This window comes from Sphaerodactylus townsendi, linkage group LG05 (assembly GCF_021028975.2).
Source record: "Sphaerodactylus townsendi isolate TG3544 linkage group LG05, MPM_Stown_v2.3, whole genome shotgun sequence".
NCBI lineage: Eukaryota > Metazoa > Chordata > Lepidosauria > Squamata > Sphaerodactylidae > Sphaerodactylus > Sphaerodactylus townsendi.
Window position 1 is genome coordinate 41108169 of NC_059429.1, and position 26133 is coordinate 41134301.

At 41.4% G+C, this 26133-nt stretch overlaps 1 protein-coding gene across 5 annotated transcripts in view; it reads left to right on the forward strand.

The window, feature by feature from the left end:
* The first annotated feature begins 6160 nt into the window (after window positions 1-6160).
* The window catches only part of PTBP2 (polypyrimidine tract binding protein 2), a 73514-nt gene continuing 53541 nt past the window's right edge, over window positions 6161-26133 (forward strand). For all 5 annotated transcript variants that reach the window (XM_048498999.1, XM_048498995.1, XM_048498996.1 and 2 more), the window contains exons 1-3: window positions 6161-6309; window positions 11122-11152; window positions 25554-25629. Coding sequence is in view for 4 of the 5 variants with exons in the window: in XM_048498995.1 (XP_048354952.1) it covers window positions 6302-6309; window positions 11122-11152; window positions 25554-25629 (115 nt within the window). In the remaining variant the exon portion in view is untranslated. The remainder of the gene's footprint in view (window positions 6310-11121; window positions 11153-25553; window positions 25630-26133) is intronic.

A 26133-nucleotide genomic window follows, 5' to 3' on the forward strand; every position in this document is an offset into this window, starting at 1 on the left:
CCACTCCCCCAGGCCGGGGGGGGGTACCATTTACCCCCAGTACACCTCTGTTTGGAACCGATCTGTTATTCACTATCTTTTGTAAATACTAATTATAGTAAATCTATTTTGATTATTGTTGAAATATAAGTTATAATATATACCATTTTTACTGTGAGAAAACATTTTATAGCACATTTTTTACTTTTAATGACTAAGTGGATTATGATCCATAAAACACTTAAACCACGATATTTGAATGTAACACAATTCATATCCAGATTCTGATTCCTTCTTCCAAAATATGTGAATGTACTTTTTTTTTGCAGATTGGTGTAGAGTTTGACAAACTGTAATTATACTGTGCATAATGGCATGAGTACTCTGAGTGTGACTCAGTAGGGTATCATGTGATCATGCCTTTATGACAGGAAAAAATACTTTTCACATTCACCACTATACAGCCATGTGCATTATGGGAAGACTGTGACATCTTCAAAAGTATTCTTTGCTAAGGGGTTTTCATTTCACATTTAGTACTTGGATGTTGACATCAAGTATAAAATTCACGTATTTCATGTCAGCTGAGAATATCTTATTTTTTTCAGTGTTCAGCAAAGTTTACAGAAATAGTGATTGAAAATCATGATTGTGTGCATGTGGGGTTTTTTGCAAAGCAGTAGCTTAAATGTACATGCAAGATTTTCAACTAATGTGAAATGCATGTACTCAAATGAAATGCAAGATTACAATCTATCTTCTAATACTAGCAATGTGGGTTAGCAGCTGAACAGTCGGAAGGCTGGGTTTGGCCCAGTGACTTATAATTTTTTGGATAAGCATAATGAGTACATGTGGTTGGGAGACAGGATCGTGATGCTTAGCTCCATCCCTTCCCCTCCCTTGCATGCCACCCTCTCCCTACTTACCTCCTTCTCTCTCCTCCCTTGCATGCCACCCCTCCCCCTCCCTCTGCTAGGGTGGGTGGGCCATGTCCAGATGCTGGGCCCCCTCCCTCTCCCTCCCTTGCATGCCAGAGATATAGCAATTTCTGAGATTGGCAACTGTGGAATGGACACAGCCACATGTGCAAACATGGGCAGATGCACAGATTCATGCATATGTTCCAATGAACATCAGCAGACTGGAGACAGAACTTGCTCCCACAATCTAAGCTGGGAACATCTGAAAAGAGATTTGGCTGGAGACGCCAGAATATTTTGCTGGTTGTAAGACCCATTTAATAAAATACTACTCACTTGGTAGACCTACTTAGGATTTCTAAGGCAGATTCCACATGGGCCAAAAACAGCAGTGTGAAAACAGTGCAAAAGGGTTTAGACTGTTTTCACACCACTGTTTTTGGCCCATGCAGAATCTGCCTAAGTGTGCATCCAATGCAATGTGGTGGTGTCAAGTCACAGCTACTTATGCAGGGTTTTCAAAGCAAGAGGTGTTCAAAGGTGGCTTGCCATTGTCTGCCTCTGCATAGAAACTCTGGTCTTCCTTGGTGATCTCCCATCCAAATACTAACCAAGGCTGACCCTCCTTAGCTTTCAAGATCCAACAAGATCAGATTAGTCTGGCCCATTCAGGTTGAAATGCAGTGTTTGTGTGCACGCCTTTAAGTCACAGCTGACTTATTGCAACCCTTATAGGGTTTTCACGGCAAGAGACATTTGGACGTGATTTGCTATTGCCTGCCTCTGTGTGGGCTGAGAGAGTTCTGAAAACTGTGACTGACCCAAGGACATCCATCAGACTTCATCTGGAGGAGTGATACATTGAACCCACTGCTCTGAACCACTACACCATGTTGGCTTACAGTATACAGTAGAAATGCAGTATACACTGTCATATTTGAAGGAGCTGCATATCTATTCCAGTGTATTGGTGGCAAGGTGGTGGATCAACTGTATGTGAACCACCTATAGTTGTTTCAGATGTACAAGGACATCATATGTAGTCTTAGCTTGTAAAGAGACTTGGCCACCCACTTCTAAACCTTTTCTTCTTTTACAGTTGTGAAGACAGTTTCAGAGAGTAGCTCTATTCGTCAGCAGTTAGATTAAAATCCAGTTGCACCTTAGAGACCAGCAAGAATTTCAGGTTATTAGGTTTCAAGAATCAAAGCTCCCTTCTTCAGACATGAGTAGAAATGGAGATATGTGTCCTTTTATCCTAGATCTGGTTAGAAGATTTTGCAGAGCTTTTGCAGAGGCAAGTCCTGCCTTACAAACTTACTAGAGTTCTTTGAGGGTGTAAACAGGCATGTGGATAAGGGGGAACCAGTGGACATTGTCTACTTGGATTTCCAAAAGGCTTTTGACAAAGTTCCTCACCAGAGACTATTGAGAAACTCAGCAATCAAGGAATAAGAGGGGAAGTCCTCCTATGAATTAAAAACTGGTTGAAAAACAGGAAGCAAAGGGTGGGTGTAAATGAAAAGTTCTCACAATGGAGAGATGTAGGGAGTGGTGTTCCCCAAGGATCAGTTTTGGGACCAGTGCTCTTTAACCTATTCATAAATGACCTGGAATTAGGGGTGGGTAGCGTGGTGGCCAAGTTTGCGGATGATACCAAATTATGTAGGGTAGTGAGAACTGCAAAGGATTGGGAAGAGCTCCAAGCGGACCTTGATAAATTAGGTGAGTGGGCTAAGAAATGGCAAACGCAGTTCAATGTAGCAAAATGTAAAGTGATGTGTTTCTCTCTGATGATTGGGAGGGCTTTTAAAAAGTTTTTTTTCAGACAAGCATCTTTTTTATGGGGAAGGACTGGGCTGCCTCCTCACGTGTAAAGAGAGAAACGCAAGGAGACCACACTTCAGCCCCACTGCACAGCTAAAAGGCCCAAGGTAAGTATCCTATGAATAATGGCCATTTCCCAAAGGTTGGAGATTGTTAAAGAGGATTTGAACCAGCTTCAAGATTGTTTTGAGACAACAAATTGGGATGTTTTCTACCACCCAGATCTGGAGGAGTATACCACTGCTGTTCTGAGTTATATCACCTACTGCACAGACACTCTTACTGTGGATAAGCGCATCCGGATTTACTCCAACCATAAACCCTGGATGACAAGGGAGGTTCAGCGACTTTTGCATGACAGGAATATTGCTTTCAGATCTGGTGATGAGGCAAAGTATAGTGCGGCGAGAGCCAGTCTCAAGAGAGGCATTCGACAAGCCAAGATGAGTTATAAGAGAAAAATTGAAGATTATTTTAATAATAACAACATGAGGCAGGTGTGGCAGGGGATTCAACAAATTACCAATCATAAACCAACCAATGACATCTCTGTAGATGGGGATTCTTCTTCTCTGGCAGAGGAGCTAAATCACTTTTTTGCCTGCTTTGAAACAGGTCTATCAGAAGGAGATGACACACAGCCACTAGGTGATTGCAGCTCACACCTCACTGTGGAGGAACATGAGGTGAGGCAAGTTTTGAGGGCTGTGAATCCAAGGAAGGCTGCTGGACCGGATGGTATTCCCGGTCGGGTGTTAAAGGAATGCGCTAACCAACTGGCTGGTGTTTTTACTGGGATCTTTAATCGATCTTTATCCCAGTCCACCATTCCATCTTGTTTGAAAGCTTCCACCATTGTTCCACTACCAAAGAGATTTCCTGCTGACAATCTTCAGGATTATAGACCAGTGGCACTCACCCCCATCATCATGAAGTGTTTTGAAAAAACTGGTCCATAGGCATATTAGTTCTTGCCTTCCAGATACATTTGATAAACATCAGTTCGCATATCGGACTAATAGATCTACGGAGGATGCCATTGCCATTAGCCTCCACACAGCTTTGACGCATCTGGAACAGCAGGGGAATTATGTGCGAATGCTCTTTGCGGACTGTAGTTCAAGATTTAATACAATCTCGCCACAAAGACTGGTGGACAAAACTTGTGGACCTTGGACTCTCAAGCATTCAATCTGTTTGTGGATTAGGGACTCTCTTGTCTGGACGCTCCCAGAGGGTTAGACTGGGAAATCGGGTTTCCTCAGTTCTTACTCTAAATATGGGAACGCCACAGGGCTGTGTGTTGAGTCCTTTACTGTTCACCCTTTATACATATGATTGTACTCCTGTCTATCATAGTAACACCATTGTCAAATTTGCTGATGACACAACGGTGGTGGGGCTCATCTCTGGAGGGGATGAGTCTGCCTATCGGAATGAAGTGGACCGACTGCTCTCATGGTGCAGGGAAAATAACCTGGTTCTTAACACTAACAAGACAAAGGAGCTCATAGTGGACTATAGAAGGAATAGCTCAGAAATTCAGCCCTTGACTATAAATGGAGATCTAGTGGAGCGGGTGGCTAGTTTTAAATTTCTGGGCGTTATGATTAAAGAGGATTTGACCTGGGGAGTACAGACTGCCGCGGTGGTTAAGAAAGCCCAGCAAAGACTGTACTATCTGAGACTTTTAAGGAAGCAGCAACTGGATGGAAAAAACTCCTGGTGTCCTTACCGCTGTGCTATAGAGAGTGTCCTAACCTACTGCATCTGTGTATGGTTCTCCAGTTGCACAGTGGCTTAATAGGAAGGCTTCCAAAGGGTGATCACCACTGCACAAAGGATTATCGGCTGCCCTCTCCCCTCCTTGGAAGAAATCTATAATGCCCAAGCCCAAATAAAGCCCAAAATATTCTGAGGGACCCGTCTCATCCAGCACACTCTCTTTTTAAACTGCTACCATCTGGCAGACGATACAGGGCCCTCAGAACTAGGACAAAGAGGTTTAGAGACAGCTTCTACTCTAGAGCTGTGGCTATGCTAAACTCCGCTGCTTCATATTGATGTATTTGGGGCTGTGTAGAGATGGGTGGAGGATGATGATGTATGAGTCTGAAATTGTGTGCATCGAGGAATGCTGCTGTAAATTTCGTTGTGCGTGCACAATGACAATAAAATGCTTATGCTTATGCTTATGCTTGACCTGAGAGCTGAATGTGACCACCAGTAAGTTTCTGGTACAAGGTGGTTTTTATGCTTCCATTATGTATTTGTACAGTAGTATCTACAAAGTGTATTTCTCGCATCGATTGGTTCATGGTTAGGTCTGTGGTGGGGTGGAATTTGCTGAAGACCTGTTAGAATTTCTCCAGTGCTTCTTTTCCATGTCCAAATGCTGAAAATGCCATCAATAAACCACAGGTACAAGACAACGCATGGGAGTTGAGGAACAGCTTCTCCAACTTTACCATTAAAATACTGGCATATTGTGGGGCCACACAGGCGAAAGAACAGCCACCAGTAGAAGCTGTGAACTTGTATTGGAAAATTGGGTGCAGGGAGCCTGAGAAGGGTGGATTGTGGGGAGGAGATGGATCTCAGTAAAGCATAATTCTATAAAGTGCACCCTCCAAAGCAGCCATCTTCTCCAGGCATCCTGATCGGTTGTCTGGAAATCATTTGTAATTTTGGGAGATCTCCAGACTCCACCTGGAGGATGACAATTTTGGTAGGAGTCAAAACAAGACACAAATTTCTTTTCCCCAACTCATCTATTTTTTAGCTATTTAGAAATGTAGTTCTGAACTTATGGACACATTTCCATGTAACAGGAGTATTTCAGTACTGTCAGTCAGTCAGCCTCTAGATAAGGGATCAGATCTGATGAGGAAAAGTGCCAGTGTGTAAAGGCTTCTTTCTCAAAAGCAACCAGATAAAGAGTTGCCAACTATGGGATGGAAAATTTCTGGAGACTTAGGGGGTGGAGGGGAAGCTTTGGGAAGAGGAAGGACTTCAGCTGGCAAGCCTGGCATGCAATGCCATAGAATCTGCTCTCCAAAGCAACCACTTCTCCAAAGGAACTGATCTGTCTAGTCTGGAGATCCATTGGACTTGCAAGAGATCTTCACCGCCGCCCCTGTAGTTTGAGAATAGTAGTGGGGCTTTCCATAGTCACATTTTCCAAAAGCAGGAAGAGCTTTAAATAACATCCTGCCCGTGGTGTGCCCCACGAGGACAGGGTTTTGTTTTAAAAAAATTCTTCACAGTTTTCATACCGAAACACACACAATCCCGCGCTTTCTGGGGAGGGGGCGTATTTTTTCCCTTGCCCTTACTCTCTCTCATTAGGCCATCGGAGAGCAAACAGCTTCAGCCGCGTCATCTGAGCATGCCTTCACCTTGCGCGCATGCTCACTGAGAACAAAGGAGTCCGGTCGGGCGGGGAGCAGAATCAACTCGGCAACCTTCGGCGGTTTCCGTTGGGGCCCGGCCGCCATTTTCTCGCTCCCTCTCTTTGCTCGCTACCTCCGCGGCTCCCTGCCCTGGTCGCCAGTGCTTTGTCCTGCTCGGCGATGGACGGGTGAGTGAGGGGACGGATGTGGCCGCCGCTGTCGCCTCCGGGAGAAGGACGGGGAGGAGGGACCTGCCGTCGCGGCTGACTCCCCTCTGCCCGTTGGGTACCTTAATAGGGACAGGCGGTGCATCCTTTATCCATCGGGGCTCTTTCCCACTCCCTTCCCGTCTGCCACTTCCAGCGAGTGAGGTCGGAAAGACGACGACGACGACGACAACCCAGAGGGGCGTGTGCGCGCGCCTCTAGCTTGGGGTGCTGATGGCCCCTCCTCAAGGGTGGGGGGGGGGAATAAAAGGGCTGCTTCTGTAAGAGTCTGGTGCCCCCAGTATGCTTGGAGGGGCTGGACTGGAGCATCCTCCCGGATCTGGGTTGAGATGTTGTCCATTGCAAGCAGCAGAAGGGGAGGGGGGTGGCCTTCATAGCGAGGCCTTTCTCTTTAATTCCCAAGAGATTTGCTCATCTTGTTAATCAACCTTTATGTGTACATTTTTGGGCTATGACAGGAGGGAGGCCTTTGTTATTGTTAATATTTTTGCTTCTCCTCCCCCTCCCCCCCCCCCGGGTTAGACAAGCCCTCGTCGTGTCTGGAGCCACCCAGATGAGGGACAAGACAGCAGCAGGAAGCAGATGTCTAGGGCTTTTGTTTCCCTTGGTTGCTTGAATGGCCTGCTTTCCTCCCAGGTAGAAAGATGCCTTTGTGTTTGGGCGGGAGAAAGGCGGCCAGAGTGAGGGAGGGAAAAGGATTGCAGGCCTCAGCCATATGGAAACATCACCAGGGCCTTCCTTCGAGGTAGAGAGCTTGGGTGGGTAGACAAGGCCCTCTTTTCACTGGAAGCTGGGAAATCCTACTCTTGGCTATAGAAGTCCTACTCTTGGCTATAGACGTTACTAGCAGAAAGAACACTGAATTACATCCCCCCCTCCCCCTATCATTCCCAAGCCTGTTTGTGAAATGAAGCTGTTTAGCTCCAGTGCACATCATAAACAGTAGTATTGACTTTTCTAAGCTGTTGCGTGATGATCACTGATCATAACATTAACATGATGAATACTATCAAATTGGGACAGATTCAGTCACCTTCATGGCAGAGAGTTTTCTGAACTGGTAGAGAAAAAAAGATTGCCCCGGACACAAGTTGTGAACCAATATGGGCAGTTTTTGTCACTAAAGAGAAAGGCATTTAGAGTGGCATGCTCTCATTTTAACCTGAACATTATTGCCTTTCCTGGCTAAAATCCAGTGTTTGGCCTGATTATATTAGGTCACTTGTAGCATATGTAAGTGTGAGAAGGTTTACCTTTTATAACATGGGAAGATGACAACATGATGTCATGGTGATGATAGCAATTTAGTCAAAATTGTTAAGTTAAGTTAATAGTTAAGTTAAATAGTTAAGGCTTCCTTAATGAAATGTCTTTTCCCCCCTGGTGGTCAAACCCTGATGAAACTCATGCTTTGGGCTGCTTAGATAACTTGGCTCTACTGTAACTGTGCTAAAAGGTGACTTACAAAATGCCATGGACAGAATAAATTGGCCATATGAAATTCTGTATGATGTTTGACAGATCTAATAGTAAATACAGTGTGCTATAAACTGTTTGGCTTTTTTTTAGTGCAACAAACAATAGGCAATGCAAACCACCTAAGGTTGGTGCTGTGGCTTTGCTGCTATACTTCCTCCAAAGGCAATTGGCGCAGGGAAGACATAAAAATGTGGAAAGTCCCAAACCTAAAACTCACCATGGGTTTTTAATGGTGTCTGGTGTGTTCCCGGGCAGATAGCTCACCGGAAACTGTCTAAAATCGGCCCCCACCCATGCCAACATGGGCTCCAGGAGTGGAGGAGCATCAGCACAGCAGCAGTTTCTGTGTTTGGGTGCCACAGAACTGTGGGTACTCGATGCACTGGCATATTTGTCCCTTATGTTGATGTATGGGGAACTCACATTGGCACTCCCTCACACCACATCCACAATTCTTCCCACACCTTCCCCCATTTGATTGCATTTAATGATTGGTTTTTAGAACTCAAAATTCTAACACCTGTCTATAATTTTCTCTTTAGCATGTAGCATAGTTATACTACCGTTAGCTTTTTCTGCTTTCCTTTATCATCTTTGTCTTCCACTAATTAGTTGGCTATTGAAATGTTTGTACCCTGCCTTTCATCTTGGTTCAAGGTGGTTTACAAGTAATAGTTACAACATTACAGATAAAAGCCAAATTAAGGCGTATTAACTCCCCCTCCCCACAGATGTGGGCTGCATTCATATCAAAAGCCCTGGCAGAAAGACAAGCCTTGCAATACTATCTTCAGAACATCTCCGATGACAGGGTTCCCTTCACCGCTACAAAATGGAGTCCGTGAAGGAAAAGACCCAGAGTTTGTGCTAGGCAGGGCAAGCTACATGGGAGAACAGTCTGCAGGTATCAATCTGATTATCATAGTTGGTGCATAGGAGCATATGAGAGATCGTCCTTTGGGTGTAGGGCCCCCAGACTCTGAATGGTCTGACAGGCCATTAGCAGCATCTTGAATTGTTTCAAAATGGGCAAGCTGGTCTCTCATAGTAATCAAGATTCTGCATTCTGGACCAGCTGCAGTTTCCTTGTTGTCTTCAAGGGCACTCCAACTTAGAATGTGTTAAAGTAATCCAACCATAAGGTTGCAAAAGTATGGATCAACGTGGTCAGCTCAGCTGAGTGTAAGAAAGGAAAGAGTTGTTCAACCAGATTCAGCAGATAGAAGTTGCTGCTGGCCTCTGCACCAAGCTGCTAAGGGGAAGCATGATAACAGGTTTATAAAATTATTCATGGATGGAAAAAGTATAAAGGGAGATTTTTCTCCCTCTCCAGTAATACCAGAACTCAGGCGAATGCAGTACATTGCTGAGAAATAGGCTCAGGGCAAACGAAAGGAAGCACTTTCAAACGAAAAGAAGTACTTTTATACACAATGAGTAATTAAACTGTGGAATTTGTTGCCAGGGGAGTTAGTAATGATCATAATCAGAGAGAGCTTTACATGTGCGTTATACGCATTCGTGGAGGGGGAAGCCCGTCAATGATTGCTAGCCATGGTGATTGAAGGGAGCCTCCATATCCAGAGGAAGCAGACTTCTGAATACCAGTGCTGAGGTGGAGTCTTGGCCTCTATGCCCTTTTTTTCTTCCAGAGCAACTAGTTGAATATTGTATGCAGTGGGATGCTCGACTGAATGGACCATTGGTCTGATCCAGCAGGCTCTTCTTCTTTTGCTTTCAAAACAGCAAGGCTGGGTCTATAAGCACCTTCCAGGCTCTTAACGTGGTCTGAAAAGCCAGCTCCATTCTGTCCAGGACAAATGGATCTAACCCCTTTAGAATATCACGTTTTATAATCAGCGATACTGCTCCCTTGTCTGGGTTCAGCTTTAGCTTGTTCTGCTTTAGCCAAGTGACTACAGTCTCAAATGGTTCAGAACCCAGACAGATTAATTTGGAAGCTTGGGTAATGAAATGTAGAGCTGGGTGTCATCTGCATATTGATGACTCCCTATCCTAAAACTCTGGACTGGCTTGTTCAGCAGCCTCACATAGGAAAGAACATGGGGAAAGAATATGGCTATAGAAAGGCAGGGTGTAAATACTTTTAATAAATCAACAAACGGGTGGCAATTCTTTGCCCATCTTTGGATGAAGATCTTCCACTGATGCCCCATAAGCGTTCCTTGTTCCAAACTCAAGCTTGAAACTGGATTGAAATGGGTCAAGGGCTGATAATCCTCCAGGAACCGGAACTTCTGCACCACTCACACTCAGTGGACTTTTCCACTGGAGCAGCAGTGGCGTAGGAGGTTAAGAGCTCGTGTATCTAATCTGGAGGAACCGGGTTTGATTCCCAGCTCTGCCGCCTGAGCTGTGGAGGCTTATCTGGGGAATTCAGATTAGCCTGTACACTCCCACACACTCCAGCTGGGTGACCTTGGGCTAGTCATAGCTTCTCAGAGCTCTCTCAGCCCCTCACAGGGTGTTTGTTGTGAGGGGGAAGGGCAAGGAGATTGTAAGCCCCTTTGAGTCTCCTATAGGAGAGAAAGGGAGGATATAAATCCAAACTCTTCTTCTTCTTTTCCTAGAGAAGGTGATAAGAGACTGTCCTATAATTGGTCATCTTATCCCTAGCCCATGAACAATTTTTAACAACAAAGGTCTTAATATTCATCTTAAAAGGTGTTGGAAGAGAACTAGTAATTTTAACCAGTGTCTCCAATACGTTTTCCCAGCATGATTTTAAAACATTTTCACCAGAGAAATGGAATTTTATGCATGGCATCTAAGGTATTCTTTCCTCCATTCTGCTTAAGTATGAGTAAGTTCAACTCTGCCAAATCAGCACTATCCCATTGGAATGGAATGGATGTGAATTATCTTGGGACAGTGGAAGCCCAAGAGGATTAGAGCAACCTCTTTTCAGTGTGCCAACTTAGCTCTATACTAAAACTCAACTGTATGTTTTTGTTTTGTTTTAGTTATTAATGTTTGTGTGGATAGCATGCTTTAAAACAGTTGGTTTAATACAAAGACCGATGGATACATAAATAATCCCACATTTTAAGAGTTTCTGAAGATACTTAAAATGTACTCAAATTTTTATTCTTGCATCCTTATTCTTTCACATCTGAGGCTGCTGGATGAGATTGTCCAGAGCATTGGAGTCGGGAGTCATCTGAAGAGACTTAAAATGTACTGAAAGTTTGATTTCAAGGAAAATGCTTTTCTCTTTGGGAAGGGGAAAAGAAAGTACAGTTTCTCCTCTAAAACCTTGTTTTTCTTTTTCAGCATTGTCACTGATGTTGCAGTTGGTGTGAAGGTAGGCTATGAATTTGACTACCGTAGTAAAGTAACTGATAAGTGATGAGACTAATTTACAAAAAAAACTGTAAATTATGTTAACTCTGGTTATTGTTGGATATGAGATAGATACTAACACAAACATATTTCTGTACAGTTAGGTGTAAAGAAGTAGATTAATAGCAGTCAGCATATAAATCCAGCTGACTTGTTTCTTCAAAAGAAAAATGTGGATTGGGCAGTCCCATCTAAAAGGCTCTGGCTGCTGGGGATGGCGCCACTGCAGTGCTGCCTCCTAAGGACATCCAGGCTGAGCGGGGAGGCAACCAAAACAAAGGAAACCCTGCTGTGGATATAGATGGCATTTTCTATAACTTCTGAAGAATATTTGGCTAATACAGATCAATCTGGTTAATCTGCTAATTATTTGATACTTACGATGCAATCCTAAATGGGTTATACCTTCCTTAGATCTGAACTGATGAGCTGGATGGTACAAAGAAAGATGGTCCTTCAGTAGGAAGATCTGGTGTCCTAACCACAGTTAGAAGACTGAGTGTGCTGTAGAGCTGTGTGCTTCCATCCCCTCTTTCTACAGTTTTTAATCATGGTTCTGCTGGCCTCACGATTAATGCTGTCCGAGGTTGTCCATGTAACAAGAATTTGAAATCAGGGCTTGAACTAGATATGAAATTTAGGTTTTGAAGGCTTCTTTTCTAATCTTGATGAAAACACGTCATCATCAGACGTTGCTCCTGTAACCTTATTATCAGTATAGTAAATTCTTAGCTTGTGGCCAAATCTGTGGATATTTAAATCCTGAGACTGGAGCTGTGAACAGACAAGACAGCTCTTTTTACTAACCTCTGAAATGCTAAATGCTTGGAGAAAAATCTAAAATCTAACCCTCACCCCAGAAATTGCATTGTTGATTCAACCTCCCCCCCCCCAAAAAAAAAAATAGAAACAGTGCCTATGGCTTTAAGATACTCAGTGTCCATTGAGGAATTTGCTTGGCAAGTGTTTCCTGCTTTCAACACTTGGTTTCTGCCAGAGAAAAAGTGTCTGCCTGTGTAGGGGGTACCTTTTCAGGAAGACTGTTTTGGCTGTTGAGGTCAGGACTTATCGGTGCCAAGCCTGGCAGAAGCCACTGAACAACTTGATATCTATGTTCAGCAGCAACGCCACAAAATCCAGCGTGGTATAGTGGAGGGTTTCAGACTGATCTGGGAAACCTATGTTCTAACTACCACTCTGTCGTGGAAGCTCACTGGGTGATTTTGGCCAGTTATATATTCTTATTTTGATCTACATTACAGGGTTGTTGTGAGGATGGAATGGAGAGGGAGAGAATGATATAAATTTCTGCGAGTCCCCATTGTGAAGAAAGGGTGTAAATGAATTAAATAAGAAGTGTATTTATAATTTGTATTTATGTTATTTATAGTCAACTTTTTTCTCTTGGTGCTCAAGGTGGATTACAGAACAGTGAATCAATGCAATTCACAGAATGGGGCCTTCAGTGAGATACCACATGCTTGATTTTAGCCAAAAGGCTGAGAATCTGGACTGCAGCCTCCTATTCAATCAATCTTAAGAAAAAATCATAGTATCTTGGATACTAGTTTACTTCCAGGAGACACTGAAATTACATCAGATTTTACATCAGAATGATTTCTCTGCAAATTTTCAACATTGACAATTAAGAGTCTTGGAAAGAGAAATGTCTAAACTGTGTCTCATGGAATATAACTGGTTGGGCTAACAAAATCCAAGATCTTACCTTTACTCAATTTCTAAAAGTCTTTGATATTATTTCTGGTTGATTTCCAGTTTGACTTTTAATGGGTATATTTAATTATCTTTCTGTTCCATCAGAACATAGAGGGTGGTCGAGTGGAGGTTTGGCTTATTTGATTGATACATCACTAAAATGTTCTATAACACTTTTGTAGCCTCTATGTTTCCTAACTATGACATTTCTTTTGACTTTTAAACAGGGTGGGTAAAAAATCATTGATTTCTTTTTTTTAAATTAATGATTGGATTTTAAATTTAAATTGGATTTTTTTTAAAAAATGAAATGATTTGTGAGGAAAACTCTATCTAAAATAGTTTTCTATTTAAGAGACATTATAGTTCACAGGTTATTAATCATGAAATAAGAATTAATTTGTAATTATGTAGCAAGAGACTGCATATTCGTGCAGTGTCTAAATTTTGGGGTAAATTAATTCCATTAATCCATTCACAATGTCATGACCTTCCAGAGGTTTCTGTAAGATTATTTTGGGCAGTTATTCCATCACAGATGCTTAGTTTTACAGTTCTCAAAACTGTGAGTTGGTGTCTGCAGAGGTAACGTGCCTCTTCTTCACAGTAAAAATATAAGCATTAAGAGCTGAGGAAAAGACCTTAACCTGATTGTTTCTTTGCAAATCTGTGTACACAGAATCTATCCCTTACCTCATCAGTGGTAAGTTTCAAGAAGTTCAATGAATAAAAGGTTGATTGGAGTGGAATAGATCTGCACAAAGAGCTAAGCACGAGGAGGGAGCAAACAAGCACTAAAATAAAAGTGAAACCTTTTGAACAGAATGCTGCACAACTCTTTGGGGTTTTGTGTATATAATCTGAGATTTATCATATTATTCTCTCCCTGGAAGAGAATATAACCACAGCAGGTTATAAAAGGGATATGGTTTTGGGAATATCTTAATGAAGTTCCTCTACCTGTGGGTAAGGCAGGCAGGCAGGCTTGCATGCAAAATCAAACACCTCAACAAAGAAATGCAAGGCCTGGTTGCCTCAATGAAACTGGAAACAGTTCACTTAATAATTTCGCAGCTATCTATATCTGTATCTCTGATAGTATGACCAAATCAGTAATTTTTGATTTAACTAAAGCTAATCTGAAAAAGTGATTATTCTAAAAATGAAACCTTCATCTGGTTGTAAATATTAATGTTATACCAGCAAGAATAAGTATTTATGTGGAAAACCATGATTTAACTCGAGTCTTACTGACTATACTCTGGTGGATTCTGCAGATTTATAACGAGTTGCAAGTTAATTTGTAATGATTGCAATTCATTATAAATCTGCTGTGGTGAACGGGCCATGTCTCACCAAAAGAAAAAAAATTACAACTTCAATGGCCACATGCTGGATCACCTTTGTTTTAGAAGGTGAGGTCCGTGAGGGTCGCACTAGGACCCAAGCAGAGCATTCTAGGCTGAGCCCTTCGGGGGAGGGCGACTCATAAATCGAATAAATAATAATAAAACAAAGATGGTCCAGTATGTGGCACAAGAAATTACAATTTTGTTTTTTTTCTTTTGGTGAGACTGAGTATTGTGATTTAAATCATGACTTAAATCAATTTTATTGAAATTAATTTGATTTAAATCAAATCTACCCATCTTTTAAAGAAGTTTCAATTTTGTTAATTAATGCCTATATTATTGCTTTTTATTACAAAGATTATTAATATGAATAAGAAAATTGTGTAATGGATTTTGAGGTTAATTATTCCAATGGAAAGGTTGTATTAATTTGCGACAGTTGTTAATTAAGGCAACTAAAATAACTCCAAATAAGAGGTTGAATAATTCTTGATATGAAAGAGAATGTCTGAATATGAAAAGAAAACTTAGGTACATGCTTAAAATAAGAACATAAGAACATAAGAACAAGCCAGCTGGATCAGACCAGAGTCCATCTAGTCCAGCTCTCTGCTACTTGCAGTGGCCCACCAGGTGCCTTTGGGAGCTCACATGCAGGATGTGAAAGCAATGGCCTTCTGCGGCTGTTGCTCCTGAGCACCTGGACTGTTAAGGCATTTGCAATCTCAGATCAAAGAGGATCAAGATTGGTAGCCATACATCGACTTCTCCTCCATAAATCTGTCCAAGCCCCTTTTAAAGCTATCCAGGTGAGTGGCCATCACCACCTCCTGTGGCAGCATATTCCAAACACCAATCACACGTTGCGTGAAGAAGTGTTTCCTTTTATTAGTCCTAATTCTTCCCCCCAGCATTTTCAATGTATGCCCCCTGGTTCTAGTATTGTGAGAAAGAGAGAAAAATTTCTCTCTGTCAACATTTTCTACCCCATGCATAATGTTATAGACTTCAATCATATCTCCCTCAGATCGCCCTCTCCAAGCTTAAAGAGTCCCAAATGCTGCATCTCTCCTCATAAGGAAGGTGCTCCAGTCCCTCAATCATCCCGGGCTGCCAAGTTCCTCTTCTGTGCACTTTTTTCTATCTCTTTCAATATCCTTTTTTTTTGAGATGTGGCTACTCAGAACTGGACACAGTATCTTCCAAGTGGTCGCATCTCACTGTCTTTATATAAGGGCATGACACAATCTTTGCAGTTTTATTCTCAATTCCTTTCCTAATTACTCATCCAAGCATAGAGTTTGCCTTTTTCACAGCTGCCATGCATTGAGTTGACATTCCCATGGAACTATCAACTAAGACGCACAAATCCCTTTCCTGGTCTGTGACTGATAGCTAATCTTTCGACCCTCTGTAGCTTGTATGTGGAAGTTTGGATTTTGTTGCCCCTATGTGTGCATCATCACTTCTACATTTCCTTTGCTACATTGAACTGCATTTTGCCATTTCATTAGCCCAATTCTCACCTAATTTATCAAGGTCCTGCTTTGGAGCTCTTTCGCCAAGAATCCTATGGCGGTTCTCACCACACTACATAATTTGGTATCATCTGCAAACTTGGCCACCACGCTACCCACCCCTACTTCCAGGTCATTTATGAATAGGTTAAAGAGCACTGGTCCCAAAACGGATCCTCTTGGGACAATTCACTACCCTTACATCTCTCCATTGTGAGAATTTCCCATTTACACCCACTCTCTTTGCTTCCTGTTTCTCAACCAGTTTTAATCCATAGGAGGACTTCCCCTCTTATTCCTTTTGATTGCTGAGTTTTCTCAACTAGTCTCTGGTGAGGAACTTTGTCAAAAGCCTTTTGGAAATCCAAGTAGACAATGTCCACTGGTTCTCTTATCCACATGCCTGTTTACACCCCTCAAAAGAAGCTCCATAGTAAGTTTGTAAGACAGGATTTGCCTCCTGCAAAAGCCATGCTGACTCTTTCCTCAGCAGGTCTTGCTTTTCTCTACATGTTTAATAATTTTATCTTTTAATGATAGGATCTCTACCTTAATTTGCCACAGGAACAGATGTCGTCAAACTGACTGGCTCCGTAGGATTTCCCGGTCCCCCTCTAGATCCTTTCTCTTAAAGATTATTGATGTGACATTGGCTATCTTCCAGTCTTCAGGGTGTGGCTTCCTCGATTTCAGGGATAAGTTGCATATTAAAGTGAGAAGATCAGCAATTCCATGCTTGAGCTCTTTTAAGAACTCTTGGGTGAATGCAGTCTGGGCCAGCATTTGGTAGCATTTAGTTTATCAATGGCTGCCAGAACTTCTTCCTTGTCTACCACTATCATCGCTAGTTCCTCAGAATCGCCTCCTAAGAAGCTTGGTTCAGGTGCAGGAATGTTCCTCACCTCCTCTTGGGTGAAGACAGATGCAAAGAATTCATTCAGCTTCTCTGCAATCTCTCTGTCATCTTTTAGCACACCCTTTGTTCCTTTGTCATCTAACGGGCCTACTGCTTCCCTTGCTGGCTTCCTGCTTTTGATGTACTTGAATATAATATAAACATATGTAAATAAAGGCTTTGCATTGCATTGCAAAATAAACTTTCAAAAGCCTTTTTGAGCTTCATAATAGTTATAAACAACTACATAAAAAGCTACTTTAAAGAAAAAAACTCATGTAGAACGTCAAGGCAAGAATTGGCCTTAGTATTAATACAAAATGGCAACTGTTAACCAATCCTGAGGGGAATGTTAGTTGTGAATTTGACTCGTATCGTGAAGGATACCTGGGAGGAACATCCCATGAGCAATAAAATAGGTCTTAGGGTTATAGAACCAACCAAAACTCTAAAAACAGAACTGAAACAAAGCATGAGTGTTAACACAACACAGTAATGGATGCGAAAATTACATAATAGTATCTTAGTATATGCTATATGCAATAGACCACAGTCGCTAATATTTTATTGAGTGGCAGAGGGCCAAGGGGGCGGGGGGCGTCGTGCACTGGGTGCACGCCTTGGGGGCGCAAAATCACCCCCTGGCCCCTCCCCCTTTCCTCCGCGCCCCCCCCCGTGGGGCCCCCACTTGTGGCACCCACACCCCCCCCAACCCCCTTCCCACACTTACCTACATTCCTTTTCTTTTTGTAGTACTTTTTGAGGCTGAAAAAAGCGGCCTAGTTACAGTTCAGAGGGAAAACTGCCTGAGGAACTACAGTTCCCAGGAGACACTCTGTGCACCGGGCGCAGTTTGGCCCAGCTATGCCTCTGATTTTATGCAAGTGACTTTATGAAACATTTAGTGTAGTGCGATTCTGTTGCTTGCGCAGAAAAGCTTTCCTCCGTAATTCAGTTTTGCAAAGTTTCATGAAGCCAGGAGAGTGGCTACCTTCCTCACCTCTTCCGTCAGAGAACTCTCCAACATGGGGACACAGCATACAAGAGCTATGTCTGAGCAGTTGTTGATTATGTCCTTTTGCAGCTTGGCATCTGTGTAATGTCCGGCTCTGATGATCAAAGCCTTCTGTCATGGCAGAGCATAGGGGGAGAGGTGGTCTTGCAAATATGAGGGTGCAGGGCCATGAGTGTCTTTGTATGTGGTAGTCAGTAGTTTCAGTTGTGCCTGGTAGCTGATGGGCAGCTAGCCAGTGAAATGCCTACAGAAGGGAGGTTACACACATGCTCAGTCTAGTTCTTGATAATAGTCAAGCCTTATTTTGCATCAACTGGCGTTTCTGAGTTGATTTTGAGGATAGAACAGTGTACAGTGCATTACACTCATCTATTCTCAACGATACTGTGGCACGGATCAAGGTGATCAGATCAGCCACATAAATTGAACAGGCGGCCGTCTTTCTGACTAGGTTGAGTTTTGCTGCTGCATTAACTTTTCCAGTTATAACTTTGGGTCCAGCATAAACCTGAGGGTTGTAGGGAGGCAGATGAATGGTAGGGTGTGGATGGATGGATGGAAAAGAGAAAAGGAAGCAGGGAATATGGGGGTTGCCATTGGGAGGGAAGGAGGAGATTGTGTGGGGAGTGAGGAAGTCGTAAGAAGTGTAGTTCCCCTAGTAAGTCTTAGCAGCTTCTTCATTGTACATTTGGGCCTAGCCTTGTGACCATCCTTATGAAACTGGGCCACAGTTTTCCTGGGTAGAGGCTGCCAGGGGGAGGGAAGGAGGAAAAGCTGAAGACAAGGAGGCAGATAGAGGAAGCTTAGCTGGTGAATGATAAGGAAAGAAGGAAACAGGAAATGTGGAGAAAATGTAAGGAAAAGAGGATGCAGTGTGGGGATGATATAAATGAGATCCCCCCTGTAAGTCCTTGAGAGTCCCCTGCTTGTTTTACTTATTTATCATATTTGTATGGTGAAGTTCAGGATGGCTTTATATATGAGGTAGTTGACCGCTGTAGTGAGGAATTCCATCAGGTAACAAAATGTCAACAAATCTCTTAGTTTTCTATCTCAGCAGCTGAAAAAAGCATGAGAAGCTTTTGTACCCCCTGCAAGTGAGAACTGAAATCTTGGTTTATCGTGGATATGTTTTCTTTTTTAAATGATAGCTGTAGTTCTGTTGGACAGTCCCAGTAGTGATACAAACGATGCAGTTGCCAAATTTTTGGATTTGTACATGAAACAGCGCTCTAGGAGCAAATCCTGAACATCAGCCTCTTTTCCTATACATTTATTTTAGTTTCCCTCTATTTGGTTAAGTGGACTTGTGTATATAATATTGTTATGCCAATAAAGGTTCTTTGTTTGTTTTGTTTGTTGATAGCTGTAGTTAAAGCTTCTCTGTACAGTCAGCAACACATCTTTTTCAAAATCTAAAGGTTGCTTGGTGAAAGCAGCATCTGATGGCCTCTTGAAGGCTTCCTCTTTGGCTAGGTGCTAGAGTGGTTAGGAGAGTTAGTTGCAGGGCAGAAAGTTGTGAGTTTCACCCTGTTAGAGAAAAGTAGGGAGTTGTACCTGTTGCAGTGTGTGTATGTATCATGGTAAAACACATTCTTTGCCTACAGAAAATTCCAGGTTCAATCCTAGTTCTCTGGATTTTAAGTTCTGACCTGAGTCATTGGAGAGTCACTAGGCCAGATTAATACAGCCTTCCTTGTTCCTAGATATTCCCAAGCTATGTGCATCACGTGTGTTATCCATCAAGTGTAAAATGAGAGGCCTCTTTTCTAGCTACACATGTAAGCCAGCTGATTTGTAGCAGAAGCACCAATCATATGGTATATTTGGAGCGGCTAATGTTACATGTCGGGAATTATTTAATCCAGTGGAATTCCGGAACATCCACAAGGTATGGGTATTAACCTTTAAGGCTTTGCGCGGCCTGGGGCCCTCGTACCTTCGGGACCGCCTTACCCCATATGTCCCTGCACGGCCTCTACGTTCAGCAGAGGCCAATTTACTGGTGGTCCCCGGCCCCTCAATGATACGGCTGGCTTCCACCCGAGCCAGGGCCTTTACGGCCCTGGCTCCAGCCTGGTGGAACACTCTCCCACCATCTGTCCGGGCCTTGCGGGATCTTGGAGAGTTCCGCAGGGCCTGTAAGACCTAATTGTTCCACCGGGCCTTTGGGGAAGCCGGCCGTTGATGGTGTGCGCCCTTCCTGTATCCTCCCTCTATCATCCTGGGAGCCTATAACATCTATACCGCCTCCTCTCCGGGAGGGGTCTTTTTATCTACTGATAGTTTAATACTGGACGTCATGTGACCTACATGGAACGCTGTAATTTTTATGTAATTTAGGTATTTATTGATTTTAAATGTAACTGTTATTCTTGACCTGTTTATGACGCTTGTTGTCCACCGCCCAGAGCCCTCAGGGGATGGGGCGGTCTACAAATATAATAATAAATAAAAATAAATAAATAAATAAATAAGTTGTCATATTCAGTATGGTCTTTCCTTTAGCTGGAAGTTCTTGCCATAGTGTGTAAGAAAATGCATTACAGGTGGAGGAAGCTATGGTCGATTCCGCACAGAAAACGTATAACAGGTTCCAGTTGTTGTAAAGGAACCAGTTTTTCTTTTTCCCATTCACATGCATGCTGTCCAGGCAGCGATTGGAGCCCATAGAAACAATCTAGGTTGCTTTCGCTCATTTGCACAGAAGTTTCTCTTTTTTGTTACTTCCTGCAACGCATGCATTTCTGCATAGGCATCTAGAAATGAACCCCCACAGTCATCCCAATCATTCCACAATACAATTGGCTGCACCTGCATGGCTGCACATGTTCAACACACAATATTTAAAAAAGAAAGAAAAAGGGGTCTCCCTGCAACAGCAGGGCAATGGCAGACGAATTCTCCCAGACTGGCACAGTGGAAGGGAGGAAAATAAAGTGCCTCCTAGCTGGCTGGAATTTTACAAAAGGATTGCTTGTTTACTGGTTTTCAAAAATCCCGTGTTGAGGGAAATAAAACAGAGAAGACTCGTTTTGGGGATGGGGCCTGTGCAAAGTCATCCCCCGCCCCACTATTTATATAGCATCCTACACCCATTATATTTGCCCTGTGTGAAATCCACTTAGGTTAGTTATGATAAAATAATTTTAATCCATTTACACATTTGGGATTTACAGGCTTGGATTGCACCTAAATCTCCATAGATGTAATAAGATGTAATAAGAAGGGGTCAATTCTGTGGGATGTTTCCTTCGCCCAAGATGTTCCTGAAGATTCATAATCAGCCAAGAGCAGCATTTTGGGCTGCTGGGGTGGTGGTTGTCAGAATCACTCCTGTCTTTTTCCTATGGAGATTTAAGTGAAATGCACACCAGCATTCCATTCAAATAATGTGAACGTTCTGTGCACGCTCTACTCCAAAAGTTTTTTTAATATGTTCCTTTTTAAGTGATATCCTTTAATTTGTTTCTTTTGACCGTGCACATTAACTTAGAGCAGTAAAGTGTGACTTTCTTCAGAGCCCATTTCTAGTGAGGGATAAAAAAATATGACTCTCAACTTCAAACTCCTCTGTAACATAAGCCTTGTCAATTTAGATGAAGCTTGTGTTGTGCAGTACTGTGTTTATACAACTGATTTTCATTTGGGAACATGCCAGCATATTCAGAAATGCAAACAGAATTCCTCGTTGCTAGCCATGCAAACTTTTAACAGAGTAGAATTGTTTGGCTACTTTTTTATTTTTCAATGTACCCACTTTTACGAAGCATATAAATCATTGACCATTCATGAAACTGGAACTTTTCTTCCTTCCAAGTTGGATTGATAGAATACTAGCATAGTTATGTTTAAATGACTGGCTGACCTGTTCCCTTGCTTATAATGATAGGATAAGTATGTCGTTAGTGTAACTTTTAGATAGGAAGAACTTTAACATATGCAAACTTTGAGGGTTAAGAATATCTGTGGGTTCTTTGCACAAGGGCTAGCTGTGCATCCTTAAGCAGACTTGCATCCTTTTAAGCCCATAGTGTTAGAAGGATTTAACAGAAGAATTTCACTTCCATTTTTCCTCAAGATATGTAAGATTAAACTAGATGTTCCACATGAATCTTCTAACTAGAGTTAGTACAAAATTGAAAGAGTTCTTATCGGAGAAACTCAGATTTCATATGGGATGTTTTCAAGGAATTCTGTAAAACATTGGTTCCCCACCTGAGGGGTATGTGGCAGAGTGTTGTGGTATGTGGAGGGGTATGTGGAAAAAATCTTCAATGTCAGCGGGGTGGGGGGGGGAGAGGCCTATGTTCCCCTCCCCTGCTGTTGCCCTCAGGAACAAATGGGCTGTGGTTGCTTTAAATTTAAGATTAGCTTATTTCTAGGCAAGTGGCGGCCAGGAGGAGCCTTAAAGGCAGGAACGAGGCCAGGGAAGATCATCCTCCCAGACCTCTCCCCGCCCCCATTCTCCTTCTAGCTACAGCAACACTTGTCTGAAAGAAAAGTAAGCTTAATTTCAAACCAGGTGCACTTTTTTTGTGGTGGTGGGAATGTGAGTGACATTTTCCCCTGCCTCCACAGCTCTCTTTCTCCACTTTCTTTCCCCCTTTTTTTCTGGGTGGGGGATACACTACTAAATGGCAGTGTGAGTGAACAAGATCTTGGGGGTGTGGTCAAACAGTAAATTAAATATGAGCAGCCAGTGTGATGCAGTGACAAAAAAGGCTAATGTGATCTTGGAGTGTATCAATAGGGCCATAACATCCAGGTCACAAGAGGTTGGGGGAGAGCAGTTTGAGAACTTGCCCCAAACACAGTTTTCTGTAGATATTCCCCTGAACCCGGGGTGAAGGCACCTTCTATCCGAGGGCCAGGCTCAATTGTGCAGTCCCCCCCTCACATCCCACCTCCTTTTCTTTCGGTGGTTTCAAGTGTTAATAAATTAAATTTTAAAGAATTAATTATATGCAATGTAGTGTTTGTGTTTACTAAGTATTAACTTGAGCTCTTTTTATCTTTTGAGTTTTAAGTGTAAATAAATAGGCATTGTTTGTTCATCTTATTATTCCATTGCTTTAATTTGAAATAACAGCAGTTGTATTAATAGCAAACATTTTGCTAATATGGGGATACAATGCCAGGGAGATGGTTGCCAGGGGGTACGCAAGTGAAAAAAGGTTGGGAACCAGTACCGTAAAGTATACTAGAAGAAAGGGACTTGGAAAAAATCACTACAGTTCATGGAAAGTTATAATTATGATTGCTTTCATGTTAAGAAGCTGAACTGTTGTGTGTAGTCTGTACTTTATAAGAACTGTAGTCTAATTTATAAGAACAGTCTCCTGTAAATGGATTTGAACTATTTATAACCTATTTTTCATGTATAAATTATAACTTTGTAGTCAGTGGTAACAGAAAAAGTCTTTTTCCCATAAGTAGTTACTACTTTGTGGCTCTTTAAATATCTTATTATACATACAGCACATAACTTCTTTTAACATTCTAATGTTGGTTATTAAGAATTAATGATTTTTTTAAGTTACCCTTCAAAGCAGTGGTACTAATGTCATACTGATACTCCTGAGTTTCTTCAGTCTTCTTTAGTATCAGAGTGGTGGCTTAGTAATGGGTTACTATTCTTATGGCAAAACCAGTGGTTTAAAGAAGATACATGGTTTGCATGTTAGGGAATTTAAAACACTTGGCAGTTTGCCATTGGTGCTATGCTGTTATGTTTGCCATTGGTGCTATGCTGTTAGATCCAACATTTAAACTGTTAGATCAGTGTTTTATTAACAAAACAAGTAGGTTTGGGACATATCCTAACCTATTAGATACGGACAGTAGTTGACAAGAACAACTTTGGCAATCCAAGCACCATAGATTAATAGCTTCATTAAGGCCAATTGATCTATGGATTATGACACCGTTAAAATACAGCAAAAGAGGTTTTGTGCAGAGTTAATTAGGTATTAGACAATTCTGGGTAAACCATCTCAGCTACACCTCAAAGTATAAATACATAATGGCTGTTCTTCCTTTGAAAATGTACATTCATTATGGAATTAATGGTTTTCTGATTGGGTTTCTGAACAATGTAATTTGTTTGATGGTAATAAATATTCATATAGTAAACATAATATACGACTTCATATTCCTTGACCTGAGATGTCTATGGCCTGCCCCTGAGGAGAATTCAGAAACTTCACTTGGTGCCGAATGCAGCAGACCATTTGTTAACCAGGGCAGGATATTTTGAACAACCACCAGCCTGCAAACAGTGTGACTGTTTACTTCTGGGTTTGATTCTCAGAATTAAAGTTTTGTGATGTGGGCTCCAAAATGAAATTTGAAGCCACAGGGGAAACATATGGAATTTGAGGAAAAAATCAAATCAAACCTTATTTTGCTGCTTTAACAATATACTGTACATCATTTAACTTAACATATAAATCTGAACTAATTGGCATGTTTATGGAATTTAGTTTACCACAAGCAGAATTACAAATACTACTACACCCAGTAGTTTAGGGAGAGCTTCAAACTGCTACACCCCATGCTACCATAAGCATATAATATTTTTAATCTTAATTTTTAGCACCTAAAAGATAAGAAAGAATAAAAGCTAAAATTAGAAAAAAGGCTTTGTAGTTAAAAAAGTTTTTGTTGGACAGAAGCAAGATCATACAGTCACATTAAGGACTACCAGTTTATTTGGATATCTGGTTAAACTGCATAGCATTGAAAACGCTAAACTGTAATAGCTGATTATCAGACACATAGCATATTAATTGTTGCCAGAATTAATCATACTTATACAATAAATTTGGCAATGACCATTATCTAACATTATTGATTGTCTTACATAAAATATTTCATTTTACATGTTTTGAATAGAAGGGCAGACTTGACACAGTGTATTTGATAGAGGGTAATGAAATGTTTCAATAAAAGTACTGTTACTTGTTTTTCCTATTTCATTTTAGACCCAGTAATTTAACGAAATAATTAACTTTTAAAAACTCTGATGTAAATAAAAAGCCTATCCATTCAAAATCAACATTATTTTTTATCCAGCCTTCTCATATTGTAGTAAAGTAACAAATGTAATTTTCTTTATATCTGTGAGGAGTTTTTTTTACATATTTTCCAAGGAAATGTGTCATTAAACAATATCTCTAGAATCTCTTGTGTAGTTTTTTGGTGGGTTTTCTGGCTGTGTGGCCATGTTCTAGTAGATCTTGTTCCTAATGTTTCGCCTGCATCCGTGGCTGGCATCTTCAGAGGTGTATCCCAGAGAAAATTCTGATTACACAATTTCTTGTGTAGTCTTTCCGGTATGCCTAAAATGTACAGTTTGAAACTGGAAGGAGTGGGGCAGAAGGAAGAAAAAGTAGTCCAAAAGATTTTAGAGCTCATAGCAGAATATATATGTTTTTTAAAAATCCATCGATAGGCCATACTTCAGGCTTCTTTTTAAATGCCATCGTTGTTGTAGTTAGATAACATTTGTTTCTTATCTCGGAATGTTAACTTCAGTTGAGGTATAAGTGATTCTGCTTGATTTGCTTAAGATGTTATAATAATTTCATAAACTGTTGAGTAACTCTTACTGTCTTCACAAGTAATGTGTTCCTGTGCTTCTTAGGGAAATTGCCTTGATTTGAATGAAAAATTGTGTACAAATAAACTTACTTTCTACTGAGGGACTACCTTTGATAAAGAAGGCAGGATAATTGTGTCTCTTAATAGATATCCTACTCAAGAATTTCACTTTTTAGAAAATAATGCCTTGTTAGTCTGTTGTTTCTACTATCTGTTTTAAAATGACAAACCACAAAGAATTTACTATTTTTTTCTTTTTTTAGAGAGGATCTGACGAGCTTCTTTCAGGCAGTGTACTCAATAGCCCAAACTCTAACATGAGCAGCATGGTAGTTACTGGTAAGTGATGTATTTTTAAAGGAGCTATTCATTATTTTAATACCAACAGATGTATCTTGGAGAATAAAATAAGCAGACACGAACCATATGTGTTATGGTTTTACTTTATCTGTATATTTAACTTTATTTTTAAAAATACCAGTTGCTTGATCAAAGATATGCAGATGTAATTAATTTTAAATTTCAAGCAATATTTTAGATTTTAAATTTAGTGTTCTCAAGTGAAAGTGATTCCTTTATTTCCACAGTATATTTATCTGGGTAATATCTGCTGTTATCAATAGTACCATCTATTTTCAAGGACCTTCTGTGTTTCAGTGGAGTTAGTGCAGCTACAGGAAGGCTGGAAAGCATATCTCAGACTTTTAAAAAAACCCTTTCCAGTTCTTGGGTTCCTCTTGGGAAGATCCTACCACTTTGGTGGAATTGTATTTCAGAAATAAAGTATCATCAGATTTGCTCTGCTAGAGTTACAGTCTCCTTGGGATTGGGGTGACTTTTAAA